Here is a 25012-nt window from a genome sequence, read left to right as displayed (position 1 = left end):
TACACATGTTGACATTTCTTAAAAGCATATTTTATACTTGCTGTTCTTTCTTCCTCATGTTCTATTCGCTACTTAGAGCAAGGGTTCAAATCTCCTTTGCCTTCATTTTCTCTTCAGAAAAAAAAAATTGCTTTCAAAAAGTCTCTAAAATTTCTAACTGCTAAATGTGGTGGTTTAATTGATTATTCATAATAAGAAATGGAGAAGAAAGAATAGTCACAATAAAGATCCAGGGATAGAATTGACATGATGGCCACTGATGGACGAAGGAGATAAAGAAAAGATTACAGTTTTGAACCTGGAAAACCTTACAAAATAGAACTGAGATTCAGAGAAGTTGATGAGTTGGCTGGATATGATGTGGGGGGGGGGGAGAGAAAAGTTCATTTTTAAAAATATTGGCATGCTCCACAGAATGTTTTCCAAATTAATGTTTTCCCAATAAAACGCTTACTGGTTTTTAATATCCAAATTTCACAGAATGCCTCTTTTTGCTTTTGGTGTTTGGTTTTTGACTAATATCTGTATTGGAAATACACATTGACATCACCCCAAACTCACTAGACTACTGTTCATACAGTATGTTGTGCAAGAAAAATCACAAGTTCCATTCCAAATACAAGTTCCATTCCAAACTGGTAGACAAAGACATTTTGCAGATTTTGTGGAGTGGCAGTGGAGGCTTTTCATCACGGATGTTGCTGGAACTGGGAGAAACAGCATAGCATTAGATGCACTGTGGGCCGATACTCCATTGCGCAGTTCTTCCAGATAAATTCACTATTGTCTTTCCTGTGTAGTCATGTTTTTGTCTAATTTGAGCTATAAATGGCCCTAGAAGTTGAGAAAGTGTTGGAAAAAGTTGTGGAGAGGAAAGCAAAGCAAGTGAAAAACATCACAATGTAGGAGAAGATAAAAGAATACAGGATTTTGACCCAGGAGAGCTGGCTTTGATGAAGTAGATGAAAAAGAATAATTAAAGAACTCTTGGAAAATCTAACTAAGGGATTCACTACCAAGTTTATTCATATCAACATGTAATGTTAGTCTGAAGAAGACAGCAGTGAAGACCCAATAAACCAGCTCATCTCACTGATGAGCATCACTGATTTAAAAGAATTTATGGCCCTTGCAAATGCCGTGATAAGCATTACACCTTTATTAGTTTCACTGGATGTCATCTGCATTTTAAGAACTTAGAATGATGGTAGATATGGAATACATTATAATTATCCCCATTTACATAATGGGAAATTTTAAAAGAGAGAAATTAAAATAATTATTCTAATTATAAAGGGAAATTGCCTCTAGGATATAGCATTTCATTTGTATAAGCAGGACATCTGACTTTCAGGAACACATTACTAAAAGTATATGAGTGGGGGCTATACTTTGTTTAAATTCTCCATGGGGCATGCTGGTATATATATTCGGTCAGCACTTGGACTTGTGAGACTTCAGATGTCTGAATGGCCAGGGATGAACTGGGCCTTTTAAGGTCTGAAAGCTCTGTTTCTTTTCTGCTACCTAGGTCTATTTAAAAATACTTATCTTCTGTTCGTGGATCTAGTAACAAGTAGCCTAAATAGCTCCACAGCCTCTCTCCTTTAAATACAAGATATTTTCCTGGAAACCTGCTTTTTTTGTATATTTGTCCTAAGAACTAAAATTCTAAAATTTCTTCATTATGGCAGCTGGATTGTCTACCCATCCCTCCTCACTCTCATTCCCAAATTCCAATCTTGCTGGTGATAACTATATTTTACCTATCCTCATTCTTCCAATTTCAGACGTTATAGAACAGAAATTGTATAAAATTCTGCATGGCCTACATGGAAAACATTCCTGAAAATACTAGCTAATATTTTTAATATATTTAAAATTGGTTTTGAATGTAACAACACATAGTAAACAACCTTATAAATATTGAAACAGCAGCTTCTCTCACATTATTTACCCAGTGCATCAATTTAAAAATGCATGACATCATTATGTATTAAAATTATGGAACGATTTAGTAGAAAATAGTAATCATGTTACATGTTATCAATTATATTGCATATTATTACACTGCAATATTAACTCATAGTAGCATAGTATTATTTTAAAATCTCTAGTTAAGGTAACCACTGAAGTTTTTATTTGAAATTCATTCCTTCATATAGCTTTACTGTGGTCTGATTATTACATAGATTAACTATATAAAAGTAAGCACTGCTGCCTAAACAAGGTGTCATTGTTTTATCAAATCACCCAAGACTGGAGGTATGGTAGTCTGCTATTTGCTCCTCAACAGCCATTCTCTTCTGCTTCTTGTAGTGATAAAACTCCCAATACTGATATAGATACATAGTCAAAGAGAGTAAAGACTATATTTCCCAGTCTCTGTTATCACCAGTGTGAAACATGTGAATGTATTTTGCCAATGGAATGTAAACAGATACTATACACAATCTATAGGTTGTGCAATTAAAGAGAAGAGGCATTCCCTCCATTTCCCTTCTATCCTTCCCACTGGCCAGCATGTGAATGTGAGGGTAGGCACTCAAGCTTTGATCTCAGTTCATGAACGGTAGGAGGGGTCTGGGTCCTATCCCCCAAACACTAAAGAGCTGCCACATCAGCCTACGATTTCTTAGCTCATATTTTCTGTGAAAAAGAGAATAATCTCTTACCTTTTCACTGCTATCTTGTGGTTTGGCATAGCAGCTAAGCCTACATCTTAATAAAGGAACTTACTATTTTTCATTATCATGTGCTGTGTAACGAGGATGTTTACTTGAATGTTGACTTATCCCTAGTTACACTCAGAAGATCTCTAATTTCCCAGAAGTCATGAAAAAAGATGTTCTGTGACTTCTGTATTGTTAGTTGGTTTCATGGAGAGCCAATTCTGGGAGCCATTTCTGGAAGACCTCAATAGAGCTCACTCCTCCAACCATTTCAACACTTTATCTGTGTAAAATTCTCTCCATAAAATTACATTCTGCTCAAAATATTTACAGTGACTTAGATCATCTGCATTTAAAGCCTGACTAACCCCAGCATTACTTATCAAAAGTTGAGTTTTATTGTTTGAATCACTTGTGGTTGTATACATTTTCTAGATCTGTCATTCTGATTCTAAAGATTCAAATTTTTTTCCCCCAGAAAGTGCCCCAAATTTTACTTAGAGGACCTTTCCAGGCTTGGTTTTAATCTATATTCTAATTCTGCAATCTGGTGAGTCAAATCTTGTGTCTGATTTTTGCCTACATCAGCTTTGTGCCTACAAGCAAGAAGAAATTCTTTTAGGGCTATCGTAGCAATACTCTGAATTTCTGACCAGCCCGTGAGTCAATAATTTAAATTTAAGAGCCAGTTATTTCTTTTTATAAACTCTCTGGTTATCAATTTCAGTGTATCCAATTCACTCCTATAGTGCTTGAATTTCTTATACCTCTCACTCTGCTATGGAAACCACCATTTGGTATTCTAATACTTTGTCTTTGATGGATACTTCTTTCCCGGTAACTGTAGATAATATTGAAAGTATTATTTTGTGAGGTGTATTACTAGTAACGTTCCTCTAATGGTAACATACCCTCACTGCTTCCAAATCTAATCAGGTCTTATAAATAACACACATAAGCAAAGACAATGAAAAAGTAATTTCATATGAGGTTGTTTGAACAGACTTGAAGGAGACGTGGATATTAGCTAAGCAGACATCAGACAAAAGAGTATCCCAGGCATAGGAAGCATCCCAGGTGAAGGTACCAAGACAGGGCATGCCTGACAAATTTAAAGAGGCCAGTGTAGCTAAGAAACTAAAACTGGAAGAAGGCAGTGGGATAGGAGGTCAGAGAGGAGATAGAGAGGCAGGTTTTGTAGGTTACTACAAGGGCTTTGGTTTTCATTTTGAGCAAAATGGAAAAAAAAAATCTCTGCAAGTGATGTGATCTACCTTACATTTAGAAAGAATCTTTTTGGCAGTAATGTAGAGAGATTTCAGAATAACCAGGTAAGAGCAGCAGGACTAGTTAGGAGGATGTTGAAATAATGCAAGCAAGAAATGATAATGCCATAGACCAGTGTGGTGGCAAGGAAGATAGCAAGAGGTGGTTAAATGAAAGACAAGATGTGAGGTGAGAGGTAAAAAGAGGAATTAAGAGAGATTCTTGATCTGAGGCCCTTGAAGGATGAATTTGCCATCAGAGGAAATGAGGAAGACTGTGGGAGGAGCAGATTTAATAGGGAAGAGTTCAGGCATTCAGTTTGGACATGTTCAGTTTAAATGTCCGTCATCTAGGCACGTACAGATGTCAACCTAGCATCTGAATACAAATCTAAGCTTTGAGGGGGGCCTGAGAGGCAGACATTAATCTAGGGGTTGTCAGAATTAAAGTCATATGCATATAAAATCATCAAAGAATGAATAGACATTTATTCCTTGAAGAATGAATAATAGAGGATAAGAGAAGTTCCAGAGAAGAATGAAGAACCAGGAACTAAGCCCTGGGACATTCAACGTTATGAGATCAAGAGATAAAGACAAAGCAACAAAGGAAACAGACATAGAGAGACCAGAGTGAAAGGAAGACGATCAGGTGAACAGTGTTCTGGAAGCCAAAGGAAAATGAGTATTACCCAGGAGTGACTATGTCAAATGTTGCTGCTGGGTTAAACAAAATGAGGTCTGACACTGGCCATTGGATTTAGCAGTGTGCAAGGCAGTGGTGAATTTTATGAGAGCAGTTTTGCACTGTGTGTATCTTATTCCTCAACCTTGAAATTCCTTGTATAATGACAGAACTTGTAGTGAAATGAGACTGTAAGAAATGGCCCAAATTCTTAGAGAATGCCAGAGGTTGACCAGGAGATTGAGAGAAGACAGTAAATAAGAAGCAACTGGAAGTTTCACAAGTGGGAGACATAGGTCTTAAAGGATGAATGAGTCTTGATGAGACTAGGAGTTACAGAAGGAGGGTATGTCATATGAAAAGAGCCAGGATATAGTACCCTGGCTTCCAAAGAATCATCAGGAATTTCTTTAAAAATTCTAACTCCCAAGACATCCCACTTCCAATGTCCAAAAAATCAGTATTTCTGTGGTTAAGGACTGATCATCAGGTGATTCTAATATGCAACCAGGATGGAAAATATTGCATTGCAGTAAAAAAGAGAGTAGTGTTTTGTGAAGGCCCTGAGAATATGAAGGAGTTTGTTTACAAACACAGAATCCTAGGGCATGATGGAAAGGATTGTGAAGGGGCCAAAAAGTTAAAAAATATAAGCATGGGAGGAGGAAGGGGAAAACAGTTTTTGCATTAGAGAACAAGAAAGAACTGGAAATCACTTTTTTGGGATAAAAATGTAAGGATCATAGTGATCAGTGTCAAGGATGAAATTAACTGAGGGTGATGCTCTGTGGATCTTGCAAAGGTAGCACCTTGCACTGTAATTGTTTAATAACAACTGACATGATTTAAATTTATTACTTGATATGCTAACTTAAAATGACTACCTTATTTCCTGTTAAATGATTGGTAGGAATGAAATCACTGCATAATTCCCCAAAATATGCTTCTGTGTCACAAATATGTTCCTTAGCACTCACAATTTGGTTCCTTCTTAGGAGCTCTAAAAACCAAAAGACCACATTTTTAATTTCCTAAATAATATATGTGTTTATGTTTCTGATAATCTTTACTGAAATATAAGGCAAGTTTGAAATTACAGAATTATTGGCATTATCTTGGTTATCAAGCTAAAACTAAACTATTTTTTACTGTGTGAGCTCCTAAACTATGTTCTAGTTAAATAAAAACCAAAAATGGTCATATAATAATCTATTTTGAATGGTTGAGTGTAAGTGAAACAACATAGTACATTTCTCTTGGAAGAAAAATATTATTGTGTGAAACTGAATATGTTTCATATCCCAATGAACTTAGTTTGTTAGAAAACTTCAGTTTCACTTGAAATGCCAATTGGCTGTACTCTACTTATATAATAGGGGTGAGATGTGCAGTTTAAAATACTTTAATTTTTAACTCTATCATTGTTCCAAGAAAATGTCCTTAATTCAATTTAGGATTCTTTCCACATAAGCCATTTCTTTCATTTCTGTGGAAAGAATATTGGGGATTAGCATATCTGAGTGCTATTATTTTAACAGATATTTGGTCTTCCCAACCTACCACCACATCATCTGCTTTCACAGATATATGAATAGATTACAAAAATAACATTTCTTAGAAGAATGTCATTTAAAATTTTTAAGTTGTTTATATAAAATTTTGTGTCAAACCATAAAAACGAAAACACATACATGTTTTTTCTTTGAAATATATTTTATTTAAAATGAAATAAAATGAAAAGGAAAGATGCTTAAAAATTTTAGATCCTGTTTTCCTGCTCATTTGTCTGTAGTTTACATCTCTGTTCTGCCTTCCAAGATTATTTTCTTCATTCTTTAAATATGCTAACTCTAAGAAATGCCTTTAATGATGCTTTTTTGGGGGTTACCTGTAATTAACTTAAATATTTTTACTTCAGCAGAGTGTTTGAAAATAGTTGAATTGGACATACTACAGGTTTAGGTTGGAAGTTATTTTCTGTTAGATATTTTCGACAGACATTTTATCACTCTCTTGGTTTCTAATTTTGAGATCAAGAAATCAGCTCTGGGTCTAATTGTCACACCTTTTAAGCAAAGTGGGGTTTTTTTGTTTTTTTTTTTTGTTTTGTTTTGTTTTTCCTTTTAAACTTTTGTGATTTTCTCTTTGTCTCTGGTATTCCACTCAATATTATGATGTGTATTAGTATGGGTTTCTTATTCGTCCTGTTTGAGATTCATTAAGATTTCTCAATCTGAGAATTGACATGTTTTATAAATTCTAAAAAAAAAATCCAAGCTACTATGTTTTTTTAATATTGCTTTCTCTCATTTGCTCTTTTCTCTCCTTTGGATCTCTGATAAGACTTACCTTGAGTCTTCTCCCCTTATCCTTTCATTTTGGTATACAATACGATGAATTCTGACAAATGCAGACCAGCATAAGTTCAACTACACCAAAACAGAGAACATCTACATCAACCCAGAAACTTTCCTATTCTTCCAAGTAATGCTGCCCTCCACCCCAGCACTCAGAGGCAACCAGTATTTTGATGTCTATTACCATACATTAGATTTGTTTGTCATGAGCTTCCTATCAATTCCGTGAATTTTAGAGCAGCGATCCACAATCTTTTTGGCACCAGGGACCAGTTTCATGGAAGACAATTTTTCCACATACCGAGGAGTAGGGGGAAGGGGTGGTTTAGGGATGATTCAAGTATATTACATTTATTGTGTACTTTATTTCTATTATTATTACTACACTGTAATATCTAATGAAATAATTATACAACTTACCATAATGTAGAATCAGTGGAAGCCCTGAGTTTATTTTCCTGCAACTAGATGGTCCCATCTGGGGGTGATGGGAAACAGTGACAGATCATCAGGCATTAGCTTCTCATAAGGAGCGTGCAACCTAGATCCCTCGCATGCGCAGCAAATAATAGGGTTTGCGCTCCTGCGAGAATCTAGTGCTGCCGCTGATCTGACAGGAGGTGGAGCTCAGGTGGTCATGTGAGCGATGGGGAGTAGCTGTAAATACAGGTGAAGCTTAGCTCACTCACTCGGTGCTCACGTCCTGCTCTGTGGCCCAGTTCCTAACAGGCCATGGACTGGTACTAGTCCATGGCTCAGGGTTTGGGGACCCCTTTTCTAGGGTGTCTGACTCCTTTATCTCAACATAATATTTTTGTAACATATTCATATTGTTCTATTGTTAATTTGTTTATTTTAAATGAATGAATAGCATTTTATTGTATGACTATTTCACAATGTGCTTATGAATTCTGGTGATGAACATATGGTTTGAGTCAAACCATTAGATATTGTGCATTAGGCTGCTGTGAAAATGTTTGTACACATCTCCTTGTAAGTACCTGGAACTTTGATTGCTGGGTCCAGAAGCATGACTTACTTTATAAGAAATAACTAAACAATTTTCCAATATGTGTATCACTTTATAATCTCACTGACAAATTTCAGTGTGTGAAATCTGTAGTTGCCCCACATCTTCACCAGTATTTGGTTTGTCAGTGTCTTTAAGTTTAGCAATTCTAGTGGGCATAAAGTCTTACACTGTGCTTTCAATTTGCTTTTAAAAAATTTTAAAATTGTCACATCATAATCGTACTTATTTATGGGGTACATAGTGATACTGTAATACATGCAATGTGTAGTGATCAGATGAGGGTAATTAGCATATCCATTTCAAATATTTATTATTTATTTGTATTGGAAACATTCAGTATCCTCCTTCTAGCTGTTTGAAACTTAATATATTATTGTTAGCTATAGTCATCCTAGTGTGTATGGTACACTAGATCTTACTCCTTCTCTCTAGCTGTGATTTTATACCTTTAGCAAATCTCTCCTTATCCGTCTCTTCTTCCTACCCTTCCAAGCCTCTAGTATTCTCTGTTCTACTGTTTACTTCTAGGAGATCAACTTTATTTTAGCTTCTACATGTGAGTGAGAACATGTGTTGTTTAACTTTCTATTCCTGGCTTATTTCACTTAACATAATGTCTCCAGTTCCATCCATGTTGCTGCTCACAACGGGATTTCATTCCTTTTTATGGCTGAATAAGATTGCATTGTGTATTTATACCATATTTTCTTTATCCGTTCACCTGTTATTGGACACTGAGGCTTATTTATTATCTTGACTATTGTGAATAGTGCTGCAGTAGACATAAGAGTGCAGGTATCTCTTTGATGTACTAATTATTGTTCCCCCTTTGGATAAATGCCCATAGGGGGATTGAAGTTTTCTGAGGAGACTCCATACTGTTCTTCATAGTGGCTGCACTAGTTTTCATTCTCAAGAACGGGGTATAAAAGTTCTCTTTTCTCTGCATTCTCACTGGTATTTGTTATTTTTTGTCTTATTGTATAATAGCCATCCTAACAAGGGTGATGTGATACCTCATTATGATTTTGATTTGCATTTCCCTGGTGATTAGTGATAGTGATCATTTTTTTTTCATACAATTGTTGGCCATTTCTGTGTGTTTTGAGAAATGTTTGTTCAGATCATTTGCCTATTTTTAAATTGGAGGAGTATTATTATTTTTGCTTTTGAGATGTATGGTTTCTCATATATTCTGGGTATTAGTCCTCTGTTGGATGGATAGTTTGCAATATTTTCAATGCAGCAGGCTGTCTTTTTACTCTGTTGATTGTTTTCTTTGCTGTGCAAAAACTTTTTATTTTTATATAATCCCGTGTGTTTACTTTGTTTTATCTTTGTTTGTTTGTTTTGTTTATTGCCTGTGCTTTTTTGGTCTTATTCATGAATTGATTTCCCAGCCAAAACTCCTGAAGCATTTCCCTTATGTTTTCTTCTAGTAGGCTTAGTTTTGTGTCTTAAATTAGGTCTTTGATCAATTTTAATTTCGTATAGGCTGAGAGGTGGGGGCCTAGTTTCATTCTTCGGCATCTGGATATCTAGGTTTCCCTAGCACCATTTATTGAAGGCACTGTCCTTTCCCCAATGTCTGTTCTTGGTGCCTTTGTCAAAAATCAATTGGCTGTAGAATTGTGGATTCATTTTGGGGTTCTGTATTCTGTTCCATTGGTCTATGTTTCTGTTTTTATGCCAATACCATGCTGTTTTGGTTACTACGCTTTGTAATGTATTTTGAAGTTCAGTAGTGTGATGCCTGCAGCTTTGTTCTTTTGGTTGAGGATTGCTTTGACTATTTGGGGTCTTTTGTAATTCCATATCAATTTTAAGATTTTTTTATATCTGTGAAGAACATCATTGATATTTTGATAGAAATTGTATTGAGTCTGTAGATTTCTTATATAGTATGGTTATTTTAACAATATTGATTCTTCTCAGTGATCATGGGATGTTTTTCCATTTGTTTGTATCCTCTTCAATTTCTTTCCTCAGTGTTTTGGAGTTTGCCTTGTAGACTTCAATTTGCTTTTTCCTGATAGATTTTTGCTTGTGCTTGTTGGTGATTTGTGTATGTGTGTGTGTGTATATATATAATTTAAATATATTTCTTTAAATAATATATCAGTAATATATATAATGATACTTGCATCCAGTATATATAACAAATATCTCTAACTCAATGTTAGACAAATACTTTAGCAGATACTCCAGAGGAATATATGTGTGTGTATGTATCAATATATATTTAAATATATTTATATATAACATATTTAAATATTAATTCTTGTATATAAATATATTTATATTTAAATATACATGTTTATGTTGTATATAATGTATAAATATATAAATATAAAATATGTATATATATTATATATCTGTGTATTTTAAATATACAACATATTTAAATATATGTATATATAAATGCACACACACTCCTCTATGGAGTATCTGCTAAAGTATCTATTTGCTTAACATTGAGATATAGATATTTTTTATATACTCTGGATGCAAGTGTCATTGTGTGTGTGTGTATATATAAATTTAGATATATGTAAATATACAAATATTTAAATATATTTACATACAATATACAAATATATGCAAATATATCCATATAAATATATTCACATGAATATATTTAAACATACATAAGTATACAAATATGCATAAGTACACAAATGTATATATATATTTAAATATATGTAAGTACACACACACATATATTCCTCTATGGAGTATCTGTTAAAGTATCTATTTGTCTGCTTAACATTGAGTTGTAGATATTTTTCATATACTCTGGATGCCAGTATCATTATATATATTACTGATATATTATTTTCTTCAGTAAGTGTCCTATTTTATTTTCATAATGGTGTCTTCTGATAATTAGAAATTTTGGTTTTGATGACATACAATTTATTAACCTTTTTCTATAATGGTTGCTGCTTTCTATGCTTCTGCAAATAATTTTTCTCCACCCTGGTCACAGAGATATTCCACTATATTTTCCTGGAAGTTTTTGAGCTTTAGCTTTTACATATAGGTCTCTGATTCATCATGAATTAATGTCATTATGGTGTTCCAGCTTCATTTGTTGAAATGACTCTCATTTACCTATTGATTGCCTAGAAGATTTTGTTGAAAATTAATTATATACTTATAGATCTACAACTGGTACTTTGTTCTCTTTCATCAGTCTGTTTGCCTTATTTCACCACCGATTTTGTGACCTATATATTTTTATATAAATGTGAGACCCTACTGGGATATTGATTATCATATTATTAAATCTGTTAATCTGGGAGGATTGGTGTATGAATTATATTGACTTTTCCTATCCATGGGCATGATGTATCTCTGCAATTATTCAAATAGTCTTTCATTTGTCTCAGTGCTGCTTTTTAGTTTGATTGTATAGATCTTGTCTATATAAATTATCTCCAACTATTTTATTTTTTAATGCTATTAAGTCATATTTTTTAAATTTTACTGACATTCATTGCTCTATTAAAACTACAGTTAATTTTTATATGATAATTTTGTATTTTACAGCTTTGCTAAATTCACATGTTGTTTTGTTTTTGAGATGGGGTCTCACTGGCTCTGTCACCCAGGCTTTAGTGCAGTGGTGTGATCTCTGCTCACTACAACCTCCACCTCCTGGGTTCAAGTGATTCTTGTGCCTCAGCCTCCTGGGTACCTGGAACTACAGGGGCACACCACCAAACCTGGCTAATTTTTGTACATTTTGTACAGACTCGATTTTGTCATGTTGGTCAGGCTGGTCTCAAACTCCTGACCTCAAGTAATCTGCCTGCCTTGGCCTCCCAAAGTGCTGGGATCACAGGCATGAGCCACTGCACCAGGCCCACATGTTAGTTTTAATAGTCACCTTTTCACAAATTCTTTGTAATTTAAAATTATGAAAGCTGTGATTTTTTAAAAAAGTGTTTGTCTTCCTTTTCAAACTTTAGGCCTTTATTTTTGTTGTCGTTGTTAGCTAGGATATCCAAGACCATATTTTTAAGAGGTAGTAGAAGTTTTAGACCAGGCTGGGCAGCATAGTGAGGCCCTCTCTCTACAAAAATTAAAACAAAACAAAAAAAATAGCCAAGTGTGGTGGCATGCACCTGTCGTCCCAGCTCTCAGGAGGATAACTTGAGCCCAGGAGTTGGAGGCTACAGTGAGCTATGATGGCGCTACTGCATTCCAGCCTGGGCAACCCAGCAAGACCCTGTCTCTTAAAAAGGAAAAGAAAAGAAGAAAAACATAATTGACATTGCTTCTGATTTTAGAGAAAAGCCATCTTTTCCCATGGAGTATATTAGCTTTACATTTTTTATGTAGTGCCCTTTATCAGTATGAGGAAGTTTCCGTCCATTCTCAATATCCTAAGAGATTTTATCATCATTGAACATTACATTTTGTCAAATTCTCTTTTGAATCTATGCGGAAAATTATGGTTTTTTTTGTTTTGTTTTGTTTTGTTTTTACTTGTATATCTAGCTGTGGGTATTACACTAACCAATTTTCAAATCTTGGCCCAGGCTTGCAGTCTTAGAATTAATCCTACTTGGTCAGAATCTATTATCCCTTCTGTATATTGCTAGATTTTAGCTAATCATAGTTTGTTGAAATTTTTGCACATATATTTCTGAAAGGCATTGTTCTATAATTGTCTTTTCAAAGCTTTTTCCTTACAATTATATTCACTCATAATATGTATTATGTGCATATATAAGGTATATATGAAACATATATTTATATAATTACTTTGTATTTTCTCTCACTACAATTGCAGCTTCATAGTGCTAGGGATAATTTGTTAATTGCTTTGCTTACTGCCTGGATCATAGTTGGAGGTCAGTAAATACTCTTTAAATAAACGAATGAGAAGGGCAAAGGGAATTCCTACAGATATGAGTATACAGAAGGTCTTAGCTGTAGCTCATCCAGATTGGGTCTGGAGCCATAAACTGAATCAGTATGTTCCAGAACACGTATAAGTGAACAATTACATCATTGAATTGATTATATTTAGAGGAGTTCTGTAACTCAGTTATACAATTAAGTTAAATAAAAATGGAAAATAATTTAAGACAAATAATATTTGTATGAGAACTTAAATATAACATACTATATGACTAAGTTAATTGCAATATTTATATAGGTATATGAACACTGAAGATATAATTAAACACAAATTATAACAACCCTTGGATTGTTGAGGGGAGAAAAGTATACATCTTGGGGAAAGAAATAGCATAAGACCTATATCCTTATCCTTCATAGGACAAAGGTAAAATTGAAAAATCAAAAATTAGCATGATAAATATTTAGACACATGCAGAAAATATTAGAAAAATAGAAAGATATTAAAAGTGATTGTATCCAAAGTGTACCATAGAGTTAGTGTAGGATGAGACATAGGCCTCTTGAAATAATATTTAATTTTTTTTTTTTTTTTTTTGGAGATGGAGTTTCGCTCTGTCATCCAGGCTGGAGTGTAGTGGTGTGATCCCAGCTCACTGCAACCTTCACCTCCCAGGTTCAAGTGATTCTCCTACCTCAGCCTCCCAAGTAACTGGGATTACAGGTGCCCATCATCACGCCCGACTAATTTTTGTATTTTTAGTAGACAGGGTCTCACCATGTTTGCCAGGATAGTCTCAAACTCCTGACCTCAAGTGATCCACCTGCCTCGGTCTCTCTAAGTGCTGGGATTACAGATGTGAGCCACAGTGCCCAGCCAATATTCAATTTTTAAACTCCATTTATGTATTACTTTAATAAAAATATAAATTAAATTAAAGGTAAATTTAACTGGATAAGAGAGCTTATATATAAGAAATACATAAGACTGGTGTAGTTTTTAAAAGCTCAGCACATTTCTCAAGATTACAAGATTACTAATCAGCTCATATATTTTTCACTATCATTATATTCCTCATAAATAATCTCTGTGAAGATAATTACATAAATATGGATGGTCATGTGAATGAAAGTTCCCTGGCCATGCTTATTCTCAAGTGAATTTTAAAGATGAAAGGTCTTTGAAAATGTGAATTTACACTTTTGGAGAAAAAATAATTCATTGATGAAAATTTGAGTAGATAAAGCAGAAAAATAAAAGTTATTCTCATTTTTTTCCAGGATGTTTCCTCCTTGCATTTCAACAAACGCTAAATACAAAAAATAAATAAATAAATAAATTAAAGGGGCCAGGCACAGTGGCTCATGCATGTAACCCCAGCACTTTGGGAGGCCAAGGTGGGCAGATCACAAGGTCAGGAGTTTGAGACCAGCCTGGCCAACATGGTGAAACCCCATCTCTAATAAAAATAGAAAAAAAAAAAAAAATTAGCCAGATGTGGTGGTGGTAGGCGCCTGTAATTCCAGCTACTCTGGAGGCTGAGGCAGGAGAATCGCTTGAAACCAGAAGACGGAGGTTGCAGTGAGCCGAGATCATGCCACTGCACTCCAGCCTGGGCGACAAAAGCAAAACTCTGTCAAAAAACAAAATAAAAGAAGAAAGAAAGAAAGAAAAGGAAGGAAAGAAGAGGAAAGGGAAGAAGGGAGAGAGGGAGGGATGGAAGAAGAAAAAAATGACAACATAAAACACAAGGGAAAACACTTCTATATAACCTTCTTAGGACATGCCTTGTCACTGTTAAGTTTCTCACACATGTGTACTTGTATGTGTGCTATTCTTCACTTTGCATTACCCTTGAATCCATAGGCTGGACATTGCTATTTCTAAAAAATTATAAAGGTCAATTAAACAAGAAGCTTTGACAGTTTTCACACTGTTTCATGGGTATAACTCAGACTTCAGCTTGCAAACTGAAAAACTGAAATTTTCTCTTGGTTAGATTTGTACTAGATATACAAGAACACACATTTATCAATTCAAAACAATTCATGACTGGTCTGTTTCTCTTTCACCCTGAATAGTGCAAAACCAATAGAACTAAATGAAATACAGTTCTTTACTGCTCTCTTAGCATAAATTATTCTTTGCACTGGGAAATTGTTTAAGCAGCTATTTGTGAGGGGACTTTAATTTTGGCATCTTTATTACCTTTCCAAAGAAAGTTCATTTAAATATGTGCATACACTAGATGCTTTTTAAATGTTTTCAATGACTTAGTCTGCATATATAAATACGCACTACTGTTTTTTAAATGCCTTAGTAATTTAGACTGCACACACAGTACAATAAAGTACTAATGTAGAAATCCATTTTCTTGTGATACATAGAACATTTTAATATTCTGGAAATTATACTGTATAATCTTGCTAGAGTATACAGCTCAGATTTCAATTCGTATTAATGCTATAGCCTGTTTCAGATAAATTAAAATTTTCAACGTAATAGTTTACATGATAAATGTTCACATTAAAAATATGATGGTTGGTACAAAGCCCAGTAGCACAATCACTATAGGCTGCTTTCTGCAAGCTGTAACAAACCTACTTAGTTTATTTCCTGACATTCTATGCAAATTTTTGAAACAGTTATGTGATTTCATTTAGTATCACATCTTATTTCATAAGTGATTTGAAATACCATGTAAATGACATGCATATAGTTTAGCCAATGTGTACACACACATATACATACACATGTATATATACTGAAGGTTTATAGAATCAAGATTCAACCAACTCAGTGTCCTGGGCAGCCCTTTACAGTCCTCAGTCTTCAGGATCCACAATGGTGGTATGCTCCTTCCAGGTAGCAGGGTGGATGAAGAGACAAAGAAACTGGCCAACAGGTGCATGCCAGCTGTCCTTTAAGAAAAGTATCTGGAGATCATCACAGGACCCACAGGGTGATATGATATTAGCCAGAACCTAGTAGTGTGATCATACTACATTTTTCTGGAAAATGGATTTCATTCTGGGCAGCCATGTAACCAGCTAAGAATTGTAAATCAGAAACAAAGGACAGATATGGGGGCAAACATTAGTCCCTACCACGTGCAGTGATAACACATTGTGAAGGAATGGTCACAAAGTGAAATTGGCCATGGGATGCTATGGCCCTGCACATTTTCTAGACATAGACTGAAAATAGAAGCTTCTTATTGACCAGAGGGAAAAGAAAAAATTGTGATGAGGTTGAACACTTATCGCTATAACCAATAACCAGGTCAGTAGTAACACAACTTATATTAGTTGAGAATCTGATAAAATTTTCTATTGATATACTTCCAATATTCCCCCAAGTAGGTACAATAGGTAATTTTAATATTTCACATTTTAAAATAATGTTTCTCAATACATGCCAAGGTGAAATTCACTCATTGCAACAATGGAGGAATGCAAAGTTAGACAGCTAATGTATACCCAGATATAAGATGGTATAGCTTGATCTAGTGTTGTGTTTATTATAGAGAAAGGGTTTTTCTCTGGTAGTGAGAGAGATAGAGTTGGGAGAAAAATTTAATTATAGAACAATATATTGGGCTTTAAGGTAATAGATGTTAATCTTGTTGCTATACCAAAATCACCTGCAAGGCCCTGGATAAGAACACACATCCTTACCATACTGCCACCCGCTATGCTCTCCTACTAAGTTGGAAGGTCTCAGGCATGACCTTGCTATCTGTATTTTTCTAAAGATACACTGATTATTTTGATACATAACTGGCTGAGAACCATTGTTATAAGATGTGAGAATTACTGGTTCCTTGTTATAAGGAGAGAGACCAACTCCTTCCTTGACAGCTACACACTAACAAAACTCAACCACGATGAAAGTAAAACAACAACAACAACAACAAAAACAGACTAGTCAATCCTGTAAACCAGAAGGAACTTGAATTTACAATTAAAAAGTTCCCAAAATGAAAAATCTCCAGGCGGCAAGGCACAGTGGCCCACGCCTGTAATCCAAGCACTTTGGGAGGCCAAAGCAGATGGATCATGAGGTCAAGAGATCGAGACCATCCTGGCCAATGTGGTGAAACCCTGTCTCTACTAAAAGTACAAAAATTAACTGGGCATGGTGATGCACACCTGTAGTCCCAGCTACTCGGGAGGCTGAGGCAGGAGAGTCACTTGAACTAGGGAGGTGGAGGTTGCAGTGAGTCGAGATTGCACCACTGTACTCCAGCCTGGGTGGCAGAGCGAGACTTTGTCTCAAAAAAAAAAAAAAAAAAAAAAATTCTACCAAACATTTAAAGAAGATCTTTCTTCCTTTCCTTGCCTTCAGCTTCTTCAAATTATAACTATCTCATATTTCATTTCCTCAGATTTCTACCTTTATTTAATCTGGGCTTATGAATCTGTGGTTAATAAGATGGTTAAGTTGTGTTGCACTGAGTTCCTGCTTCTCTGAGGAGCCTCTTAAGAACCAATTACATGTGCAGGGGCAAAATACTGTTAACATGGGACAGAGAGGAGGGGGAGGTCTCTAGACATCACAAATTGCTTCCCTCACAGCAGCTGGGTAGGTGTTCTTTGATATTGTGTACTATTTGAAGAAACAATGGAGGATAAAAATGTTTGAAAGCCAAGGAGTTGAGAGATTCTTTATAGAATTTTTTTTTTTTTTTTTTTTTGTGAGTGGGAGCCTTGCTCCTGTTGCCCAGGTGGAGTGCAGTGGTGAGATCTTGGCTCACTGCAACCTCTACCTCCTGGGTTCAAGTGATTCTCCTGCCTCAGCCTCCCGAGTAGCTAAGATTACAGGTGCCCACCACCACACCCAGCTAATTTTTGTATTTTAGTAGAGACGGAGTTTCACCATGTTGGTCAGGCTGGTCTCAAACTCCTGACAGTGACTGATCTGACCACCTCGACCTCCCAGAGTGCTGATACATTATTCTAGTTCACCTTAATATCCAAGCAAGGAACTCCCTCTTTTGTGAAAAGACTGTTTGCAATAAGTTGATTTATTGGGAAAAACTGAACAGGAATAGCAAGGAGGACTCTTTTATTTTTCAAATTATATTAAGTAAAAGGAGAATGATTATGGTAAAATAAATGAAACACTATGTGGTACAATTCTTAGAACAGGATTCTATTCCATTCAAAATAGTCAATCCAAAGTATAACATATTATTACCACATATCATGCTGAGGCATAAATAAAACTATACACAACTGTTGGGCTCAAAACTGATGTTCAAGCCTCTTAATTCCATTGCTAGATAATTTGTTGGTTACGTTTTGCAAAATGAAGAGAAATAGTAAGATCATTTCAAAAATGAAAAGATGGCTTGTTATTTTGTGGTGTTTTTTAAAAAAGGAAAGGAATAACACATGGGTGATTTATATATATTAAGTAAAAAAAAAAATACAACATTTTCTTACTAAAGAAACTAACATTTTCTTACTGAAATATATTTCATGCCCTTAAGCAACTGGTAATACACAAAGTTATTGACAATGGTTTCTGGAACCAAACTACCTAGATTCAGATCTCAGGTCTGCTCCCTACTCAATTTTGTAGTATTGAGGAAGATGCTTTATTCTCTGCTCATTAGTTTTTTCATCTGTAAAATGAGTATTAAGCAGAACTACTTCATAAGATTGTTGTGAAGATTGAATAAGATACATAAAATTCTTATAAGCATGACTAACAACTGAAAATTATAAGTCTCAGTCATAAATTATTGTTTTTTTTCATTTTTATGATACAAGTCCCTTAACCATTAATGAATTAAGAACAAATTTGTTACAGTGAACATATATGTTAAAGGAAAATATCAGGTGTAAAATGAGGTGATTTCAGGAATTAATAGATTATTATTTCTGAGTATTTTGTTTGCATTGCCAGTATTCTATAAACAAATTAACCCTAAGCTTTATAAATAATGAAATATAATTTCCTTTCAGTAGATTTTAAAATACTCTATGCACAAAGCTTTGCCCAGTTCTACGAAATACCATTGATAATTGCCAGCAATAAAATCCCAATCCCTTTCATTCACAATTTTCACCATTTTTGTCGATTTAAGAATCAAGAATTCTGTGATAAAGTAAGCTGGACACACAGATTTTAAAACATAATTGGATTAATTGACATTTTTCTCTCCCTACTTTATTAGAAATATTATGTATTTAGCTTTTCAAATATATACAGTTTTTGCACTCTAAATTTCATATTTCTAGAGGGCCAGTATTAGATTTTATACTGTATGGAAGCTACCTCTCTATCTTGAACTAGAACCATACCAAAGCTTAAACAATATGTATTCAGTTAACGAAGAAGGGAATTAGTTTTGCATTTCCAAAAGCATTATTGAAAATAAATTCTCCACTGTAATTTATCACATGCACTTGTGACGATGATGATGAAATGAAATCCACTGGTAGAAGTGGATTTGGTTGAATGAATCTGCTGTCAAAACTCCTTCTATACCACTGTATCAACAAATATTTTCCAGATTCAGACAGCATCTTTTTGGTGGCCATGGAAAGAAGTATTAATCTGCACCAGCAAAGTCTTAAGGCACGAGTAGTTGAAAGAACACGGGGCCTGTGATAAATCAGTGTGTGGTCTACCTCTTGCTCTGATGTGTGCCAGATATTTCAGAAGACAAATATTTTTTATGTCTTTTTCTGAATCTATTAAAAATATCTTGTGTTTTTCCCTTTATTTTGTTTATGGTTATTTATATTACTTGATATTCAAGTGAATTCCTTGCACTCTGACATGAACATGATCATGACATACTGTCTTATGTGCAGAACTTTATTGGCTAATTTAGTACAGAATTTTGTGCCTCTGTTCATGAGAAATATTGGTCTATCGTTTTCTTGTCATGTCTTTTTCTGCTTTTGGTATTAGAGTAATATTGACATCATAAAATACACGTGGGAGTGCTCCCTCTTCCTCTGTTTTGTGGAAGAGTACATGTTGGATTACTATTATTTCTTCTTTATATGTGTCGTAGAATTCATCAGCTAAATTTTGCCCTAGCATCTTTTTTGTGACAAGACTGTTAATTATGGTTTCTATCCATGTAATAGTTGTAAGGCTATTCACCTTTATTTTTTTCCTCAAGTTGGATTTGGTAATTTGTTTTTGGAGGAATTGATATATTTCACCAAAGTTACCAAGTTTAGTGTTATAAATTTGCTCATAATAATCCTTTGTGATCTTCTTAAAGTCTATACAACATGTAGTGATACCTTGTCTTTCATTTTTCGTATTGGGAATCTTTGTCTTATTTTTATTTATTCATCAGTACAGATGATGTTTTATCAGTTTTATTGATATGTTCAACAAAACAGCTTTTGGTTGAACTGCTGTTTTTCACAATTGTTCATTTTGTCTTTAATAGATATCTCCTCTAATCTCTATTATTTTCCTCCTCTACTTACTTTGTGATAAATTTACTTTTATTTTTCTAGCTTCTTGCTTTTATTTTTCTTTTATTGGAAAGGATAGGGAAGGAAACAATGAAATAGGAAGAAGAAATGTACATGTCTTAATTATTATTATATAAAGAGTCTCTAGGATTCAGTCATCATCACAGGATATGATGTTGAACTCAAAGCTGGTTCTCATGCCCCAGCTTACCAAACCCCATAGATCATTTCAGCCACAGGAAATGGCACCTTTGAAAAACAGAGGGCCTTCTCTAGCCAAGTCAACTCCCTCAGGCCACATGACACCTAGAAAGAGGGGGTCAGGTGTGGTGGCTCATGCATGTAGTCCCAGCACTTCAAGAGGTTAAAGTGGGAGGATTGCTTGAGCCCAGGAATTGAGACAAGCCTGGGCAACATAGTGAGACCTGATCTCTACAAAGAATATAAAATTAGCCAGGCATGGTGGTGCGTGCCTGTAGTCCTAGCTATTAGGGAGTCGGAGGCAGGAGGATCGCTTGAGTCCAGGAATTGGAATTAAAATAGAAATCAGTATCAAATTACATATCTGAAAAATCACCCAAATATTTGAAATCAAGCAACATATTTGTAAGCAACCATATATATTATATATAGCATATAATATATATTACACATATATATTTTATATATACTATATATACTAACATATAGTATATATAAATTACATATAATATATCCTATATAGTATATATATGATATAATATATAATGCATAATTATATATTAATATATATAAATAATGCTACATATTATATATTATATATTATATAATAATTAAATAATTATATATTATATAATAATTATATATTATATATCATACTATATAATAATCATATATAATTATATATTATATATTTTACATTTAAATATATTTTATAAGTTATATATAATATATTAATTATATATTGTATATTAATTATATATCATTTTATAATATATTACATTGTATAGTACATATAGTATATATTATATGTAGTATATATTATATATAGCATATATAATTTTTTTTCTTTTTATATTTTAATGCTTCCTTTTTTTCTTTTCTTGCCTAATTGCTCAGACTAGTACTACTGGTACGATTTTGAATAGAAGTGCCAAGACTGGGCATTAATTCTTTACTCCTTATGCTGGAGAAAGAACTGAAAAATTTTCGCTGTTGAGTATAATGTTGTGTTTGAGCTTTTTATATATGACCTTTATTATGTTGATGTAAATTCCTTCTATATATAATTTAAGAGAATTTATTATGAAATGGTGTTGAATTTCATCAAATGCTTTTTCTGCATCTATTTAAATGATCATAAGATTTTTATTCTTCATTCTGTTAATGTGGGGTATCACATTATTAATTTCCTGATGTTAAACTATTCTTGCATATCAGGTGTAATCTTACATGGTAATGATGCATGATCCTCTTAAAGTGCTGTTGAATTTGGTTTGCTAATATTTGGTTGAGGATTTTTGCATCCATATTTATTAGGGATATTGGCTGTAGTTTTCTTCTTTTGTAGTGTTTTTGCATGACTTTGGTATTGAGGTAATGCTGGATTAATAAAATGAATTAGGAAATGTTCACTTCTCTTCAATTTTTTGGAAGAGTTTGAGAAGAATTAATGGCAATTCTTCTCTGAATGTTTAATAGAATTCACCCTTGAAACCATCTGGTTCTGGACTTTATTGGGAGGGTTGTTACCATTTCAATCTCATTACTCATTATTAGTCTGTTCAGATTTTCTGTTTCTTATGATTCAGTCTTAGTAGGCTGTAGGAATCTCTAGGAATGTATCCATTTATCCAAGTTATTTGATTTTTGGTGTATAATTGTTCATAGTGGTCTCAGTGATCCTTTATGTTTCTATGACATCAGTTGTAATAACTCCTCCTTTAATTTCTAAGTTTATTTATCTGAGGCTTCTCCTTTTTTCTTTGTTCGTCTAGCTAAGTGTTTGTCAGTTTTGTTTATCTTTTCAAAAAATGAACTATGTATTTTATTGACATTTTCTATGGTTTATTCTTTATATTATTTATGTTCTAATCTTTATAATTATTTTTATTCTGCTAACTTCGGGCTTAGTTCTTTTTCTTCTAGTTTTCTGGCAAATATAGTTAGGATGTTTATTTAAGGTATTTCTTTTTTAAATGTAGGTATTTATCACTGTATACTTCCCTCTTAGTACTGCTTTTGCTGCGTCTCACAAGTTTTGCTATATTGTGTTTTCATTTCATAAAATGTTAATAATTAACCTAACCAAAAAAATTTTGTCAGAGACGGAGTCCATGGTTGAAACTTATTTTCAATGGCTTCGTAATGGAAAGTTCACCTAATTAGGCAAGCTCAAACAGTTCAGGAACAGCGTAGTACACAAAATAGCCAGAAGCCTTCATAACACCAGTTTCCTCTCTAGTGGCTTCAATGTGGCATTCCATTCATCTTCATTTTCTACTCTCTTCCCTCTTGACCATCTATTGTCTAAAATGTGAGACTTATCCGTGAGATACATGCTTCTATATGAGGTTTCATCACCAGCCGTTTCCAGATGCCAGAAAACCTTATAATAAATACTGAACTTCATTCCCTACCTCTGACCCACATCAACCCTCATCCACCAGGTAACTGGCCTCCAGAGGTTCATGCGGGGAGGCTACCACCATTACAGTAAAACAAGGAGTGATGTTATCAGCTCCTCTACCTGGAAGAAGGGGAAGAAGAGAAGAAAGAAAATGTCAGATCCTGTAGTGTCAGAGAAAAAAATGTGAAGCTGATATCCCAAGTTGGATTTCTAAACAACTTTTTCTATTGAAATATTGTTACCCATGACAGTTAAATTCTGTTGTAATATTGGAGTAGTATAATAATAATATCTTCAGTATACATTCTAAATAACCTTATTCCAAGGCACTTTTATTTCACTCATTCATTTATTTGACTAATATTTACTGATCACATACTAAGAGCCATGCACTGTTCTAGGCAGCAGTGATATATATATATACACACACACAAAAAATACTGTCTCAAATTAGCTTAATGTATATATAAATGTATATTACATTATATATTATATACTATATATAATATATAATATATAATATATAATGTATAGCTTAATGTATGTGTATATATATACATACACACACAAAATACTGTCTTAAATTAGCTTAACTTCTCTAGGATTTTGCTCTTTTTATCTCTTTTGAGATAAGGAAACTAAAGTTTATCAAATATTGGTATGATCCAAGTCACATTACGAATAAATATCAGCACTAGAGGTCAAACTCAGGTCTTCAAAGGCATTGCTTGTTCTCATGTTTTATGAACAAATCTCTATGGTTGACATTGTGTTGTAGAAAAATTGCTTCTAAAAATTCCAAATTATAGACAAATAAATATGCATTTTAGAGAAAAATCTGTTGTAGTGTCAGTTATTAGTTATATATTTGCAGTCGTGCTTCTAAGGAGGTGTCTTACATATCGTGGCTTCTGAAGAATATTGGAGTGAATGGATGCTAATGGAATGTATTTCCAAATGCCACATAATACATGACCTCTTAGTTCCTTAAAGATTTTATTTCCAGATGAAAAAATAGAAGGCTTCACATTGGCTCTCAGATATAATTTACATCCTTGAACACAGTTTACAAGGAATGCTACATTTGGGGAGACAGAGGGGTACTTTCCTAGATCAATAAAGTGATGCTTTTTTTTTTTTTTTTAGCATTTGTATATAATCATAGTCATGAATAAACTTCTATAGTTAGAGCTCTGGAGTAGACTGGGAGAGAGAGAGAGATGGGGTTCAGGTACCTGAAATTCCTGAGAACAATATGTTCCTTTATAGATTAAAATGAATCCACTCTTACTGCTTTTTGACCTCACTGAATGTGTTAGGAGTGTTCGCTCATTCTTGTTTTGTTTTGTTTTTTGTTTTAGGTTTCTGCCCACTTGGCTATTGGGAATGTCAGAATGGAAAATGCTATAGGCTGGAACAAAGCTGTAACTTCGTAGATGACTGTGGAGATAATACTGATGAAAATGAGTGTGGTAGCTCCTGCACTTTTGAAAAAGGCTGGTGTGGCTGGCACAACTCCCTGGCTGACAACTTTGATTGGGTTTTAGGGGTTGGTTCTCATCAAAGCTTAAGACCTCCCAAAGACCACACACTTGGAAATGAAAATGGTAGGTGATTAGATTGTCATAATTGCTTTCACATGATATTCGCAACGTACATTAAAATGTCTTTTCCGACAGCACTTGGGGAGCTCTGGAGAGACCACCACGATGATACTGCAAGGCGATCAAACATGTAGTGAGTGCATGTTTTTTCTTAGGACTGCTGTAAGAAAGGGCCACAGAGTGGATGGCTTAGACAACAGACATTTATTGTCTCAAATTCTGCAGCTTGGAAGTCCAAGATCAACATACTGGCAACGGTGGTTCCTTGTGAGGGTTGTGAGGGAGAATTATCTCTTCCATGTCCCCTCCTAGATTCTGGTAGTTTCAGTAGTTCCTTGGCTTGTGGATGGTGGTTTTCCCTAAGTCTTCACATCGTCTTCTCTGTGAGCATGTCTGATTCTTGGTCCAAATTCCCTGTTTTATTAGGACCCAGTCATATTGGATAAGTCTCCATCCTAATAGCC

General features: G+C 34.2%; 1 protein-coding gene across 1 annotated transcript in view; it reads left to right on the top strand.

The window, feature by feature from the left end:
- Positions 1-25012, top strand: part of MALRD1 (MAM and LDL receptor class A domain containing 1) — a 682023-nt gene that overhangs the window by 320944 nt on the left and 336067 nt on the right. Inside the window, exon 27 of the mRNA XM_031652710.1 lies at positions 24306-24551. Within this exon, the coding sequence (XP_031508570.1) occupies positions 24306-24551 (246 nt within the window). The remainder of the gene's footprint in view (positions 1-24305; positions 24552-25012) is intronic.

Source organism: Papio anubis, chromosome 11 (genome assembly GCF_008728515.1).
Source record: "Papio anubis isolate 15944 chromosome 11, Panubis1.0, whole genome shotgun sequence".
Taxonomy (NCBI): Eukaryota; Metazoa; Chordata; class Mammalia; order Primates; family Cercopithecidae; genus Papio; species Papio anubis.
Note: the sequence above shows the minus strand (reverse complement) of the source record. Positions and strands in the feature narration are given on the sequence as shown.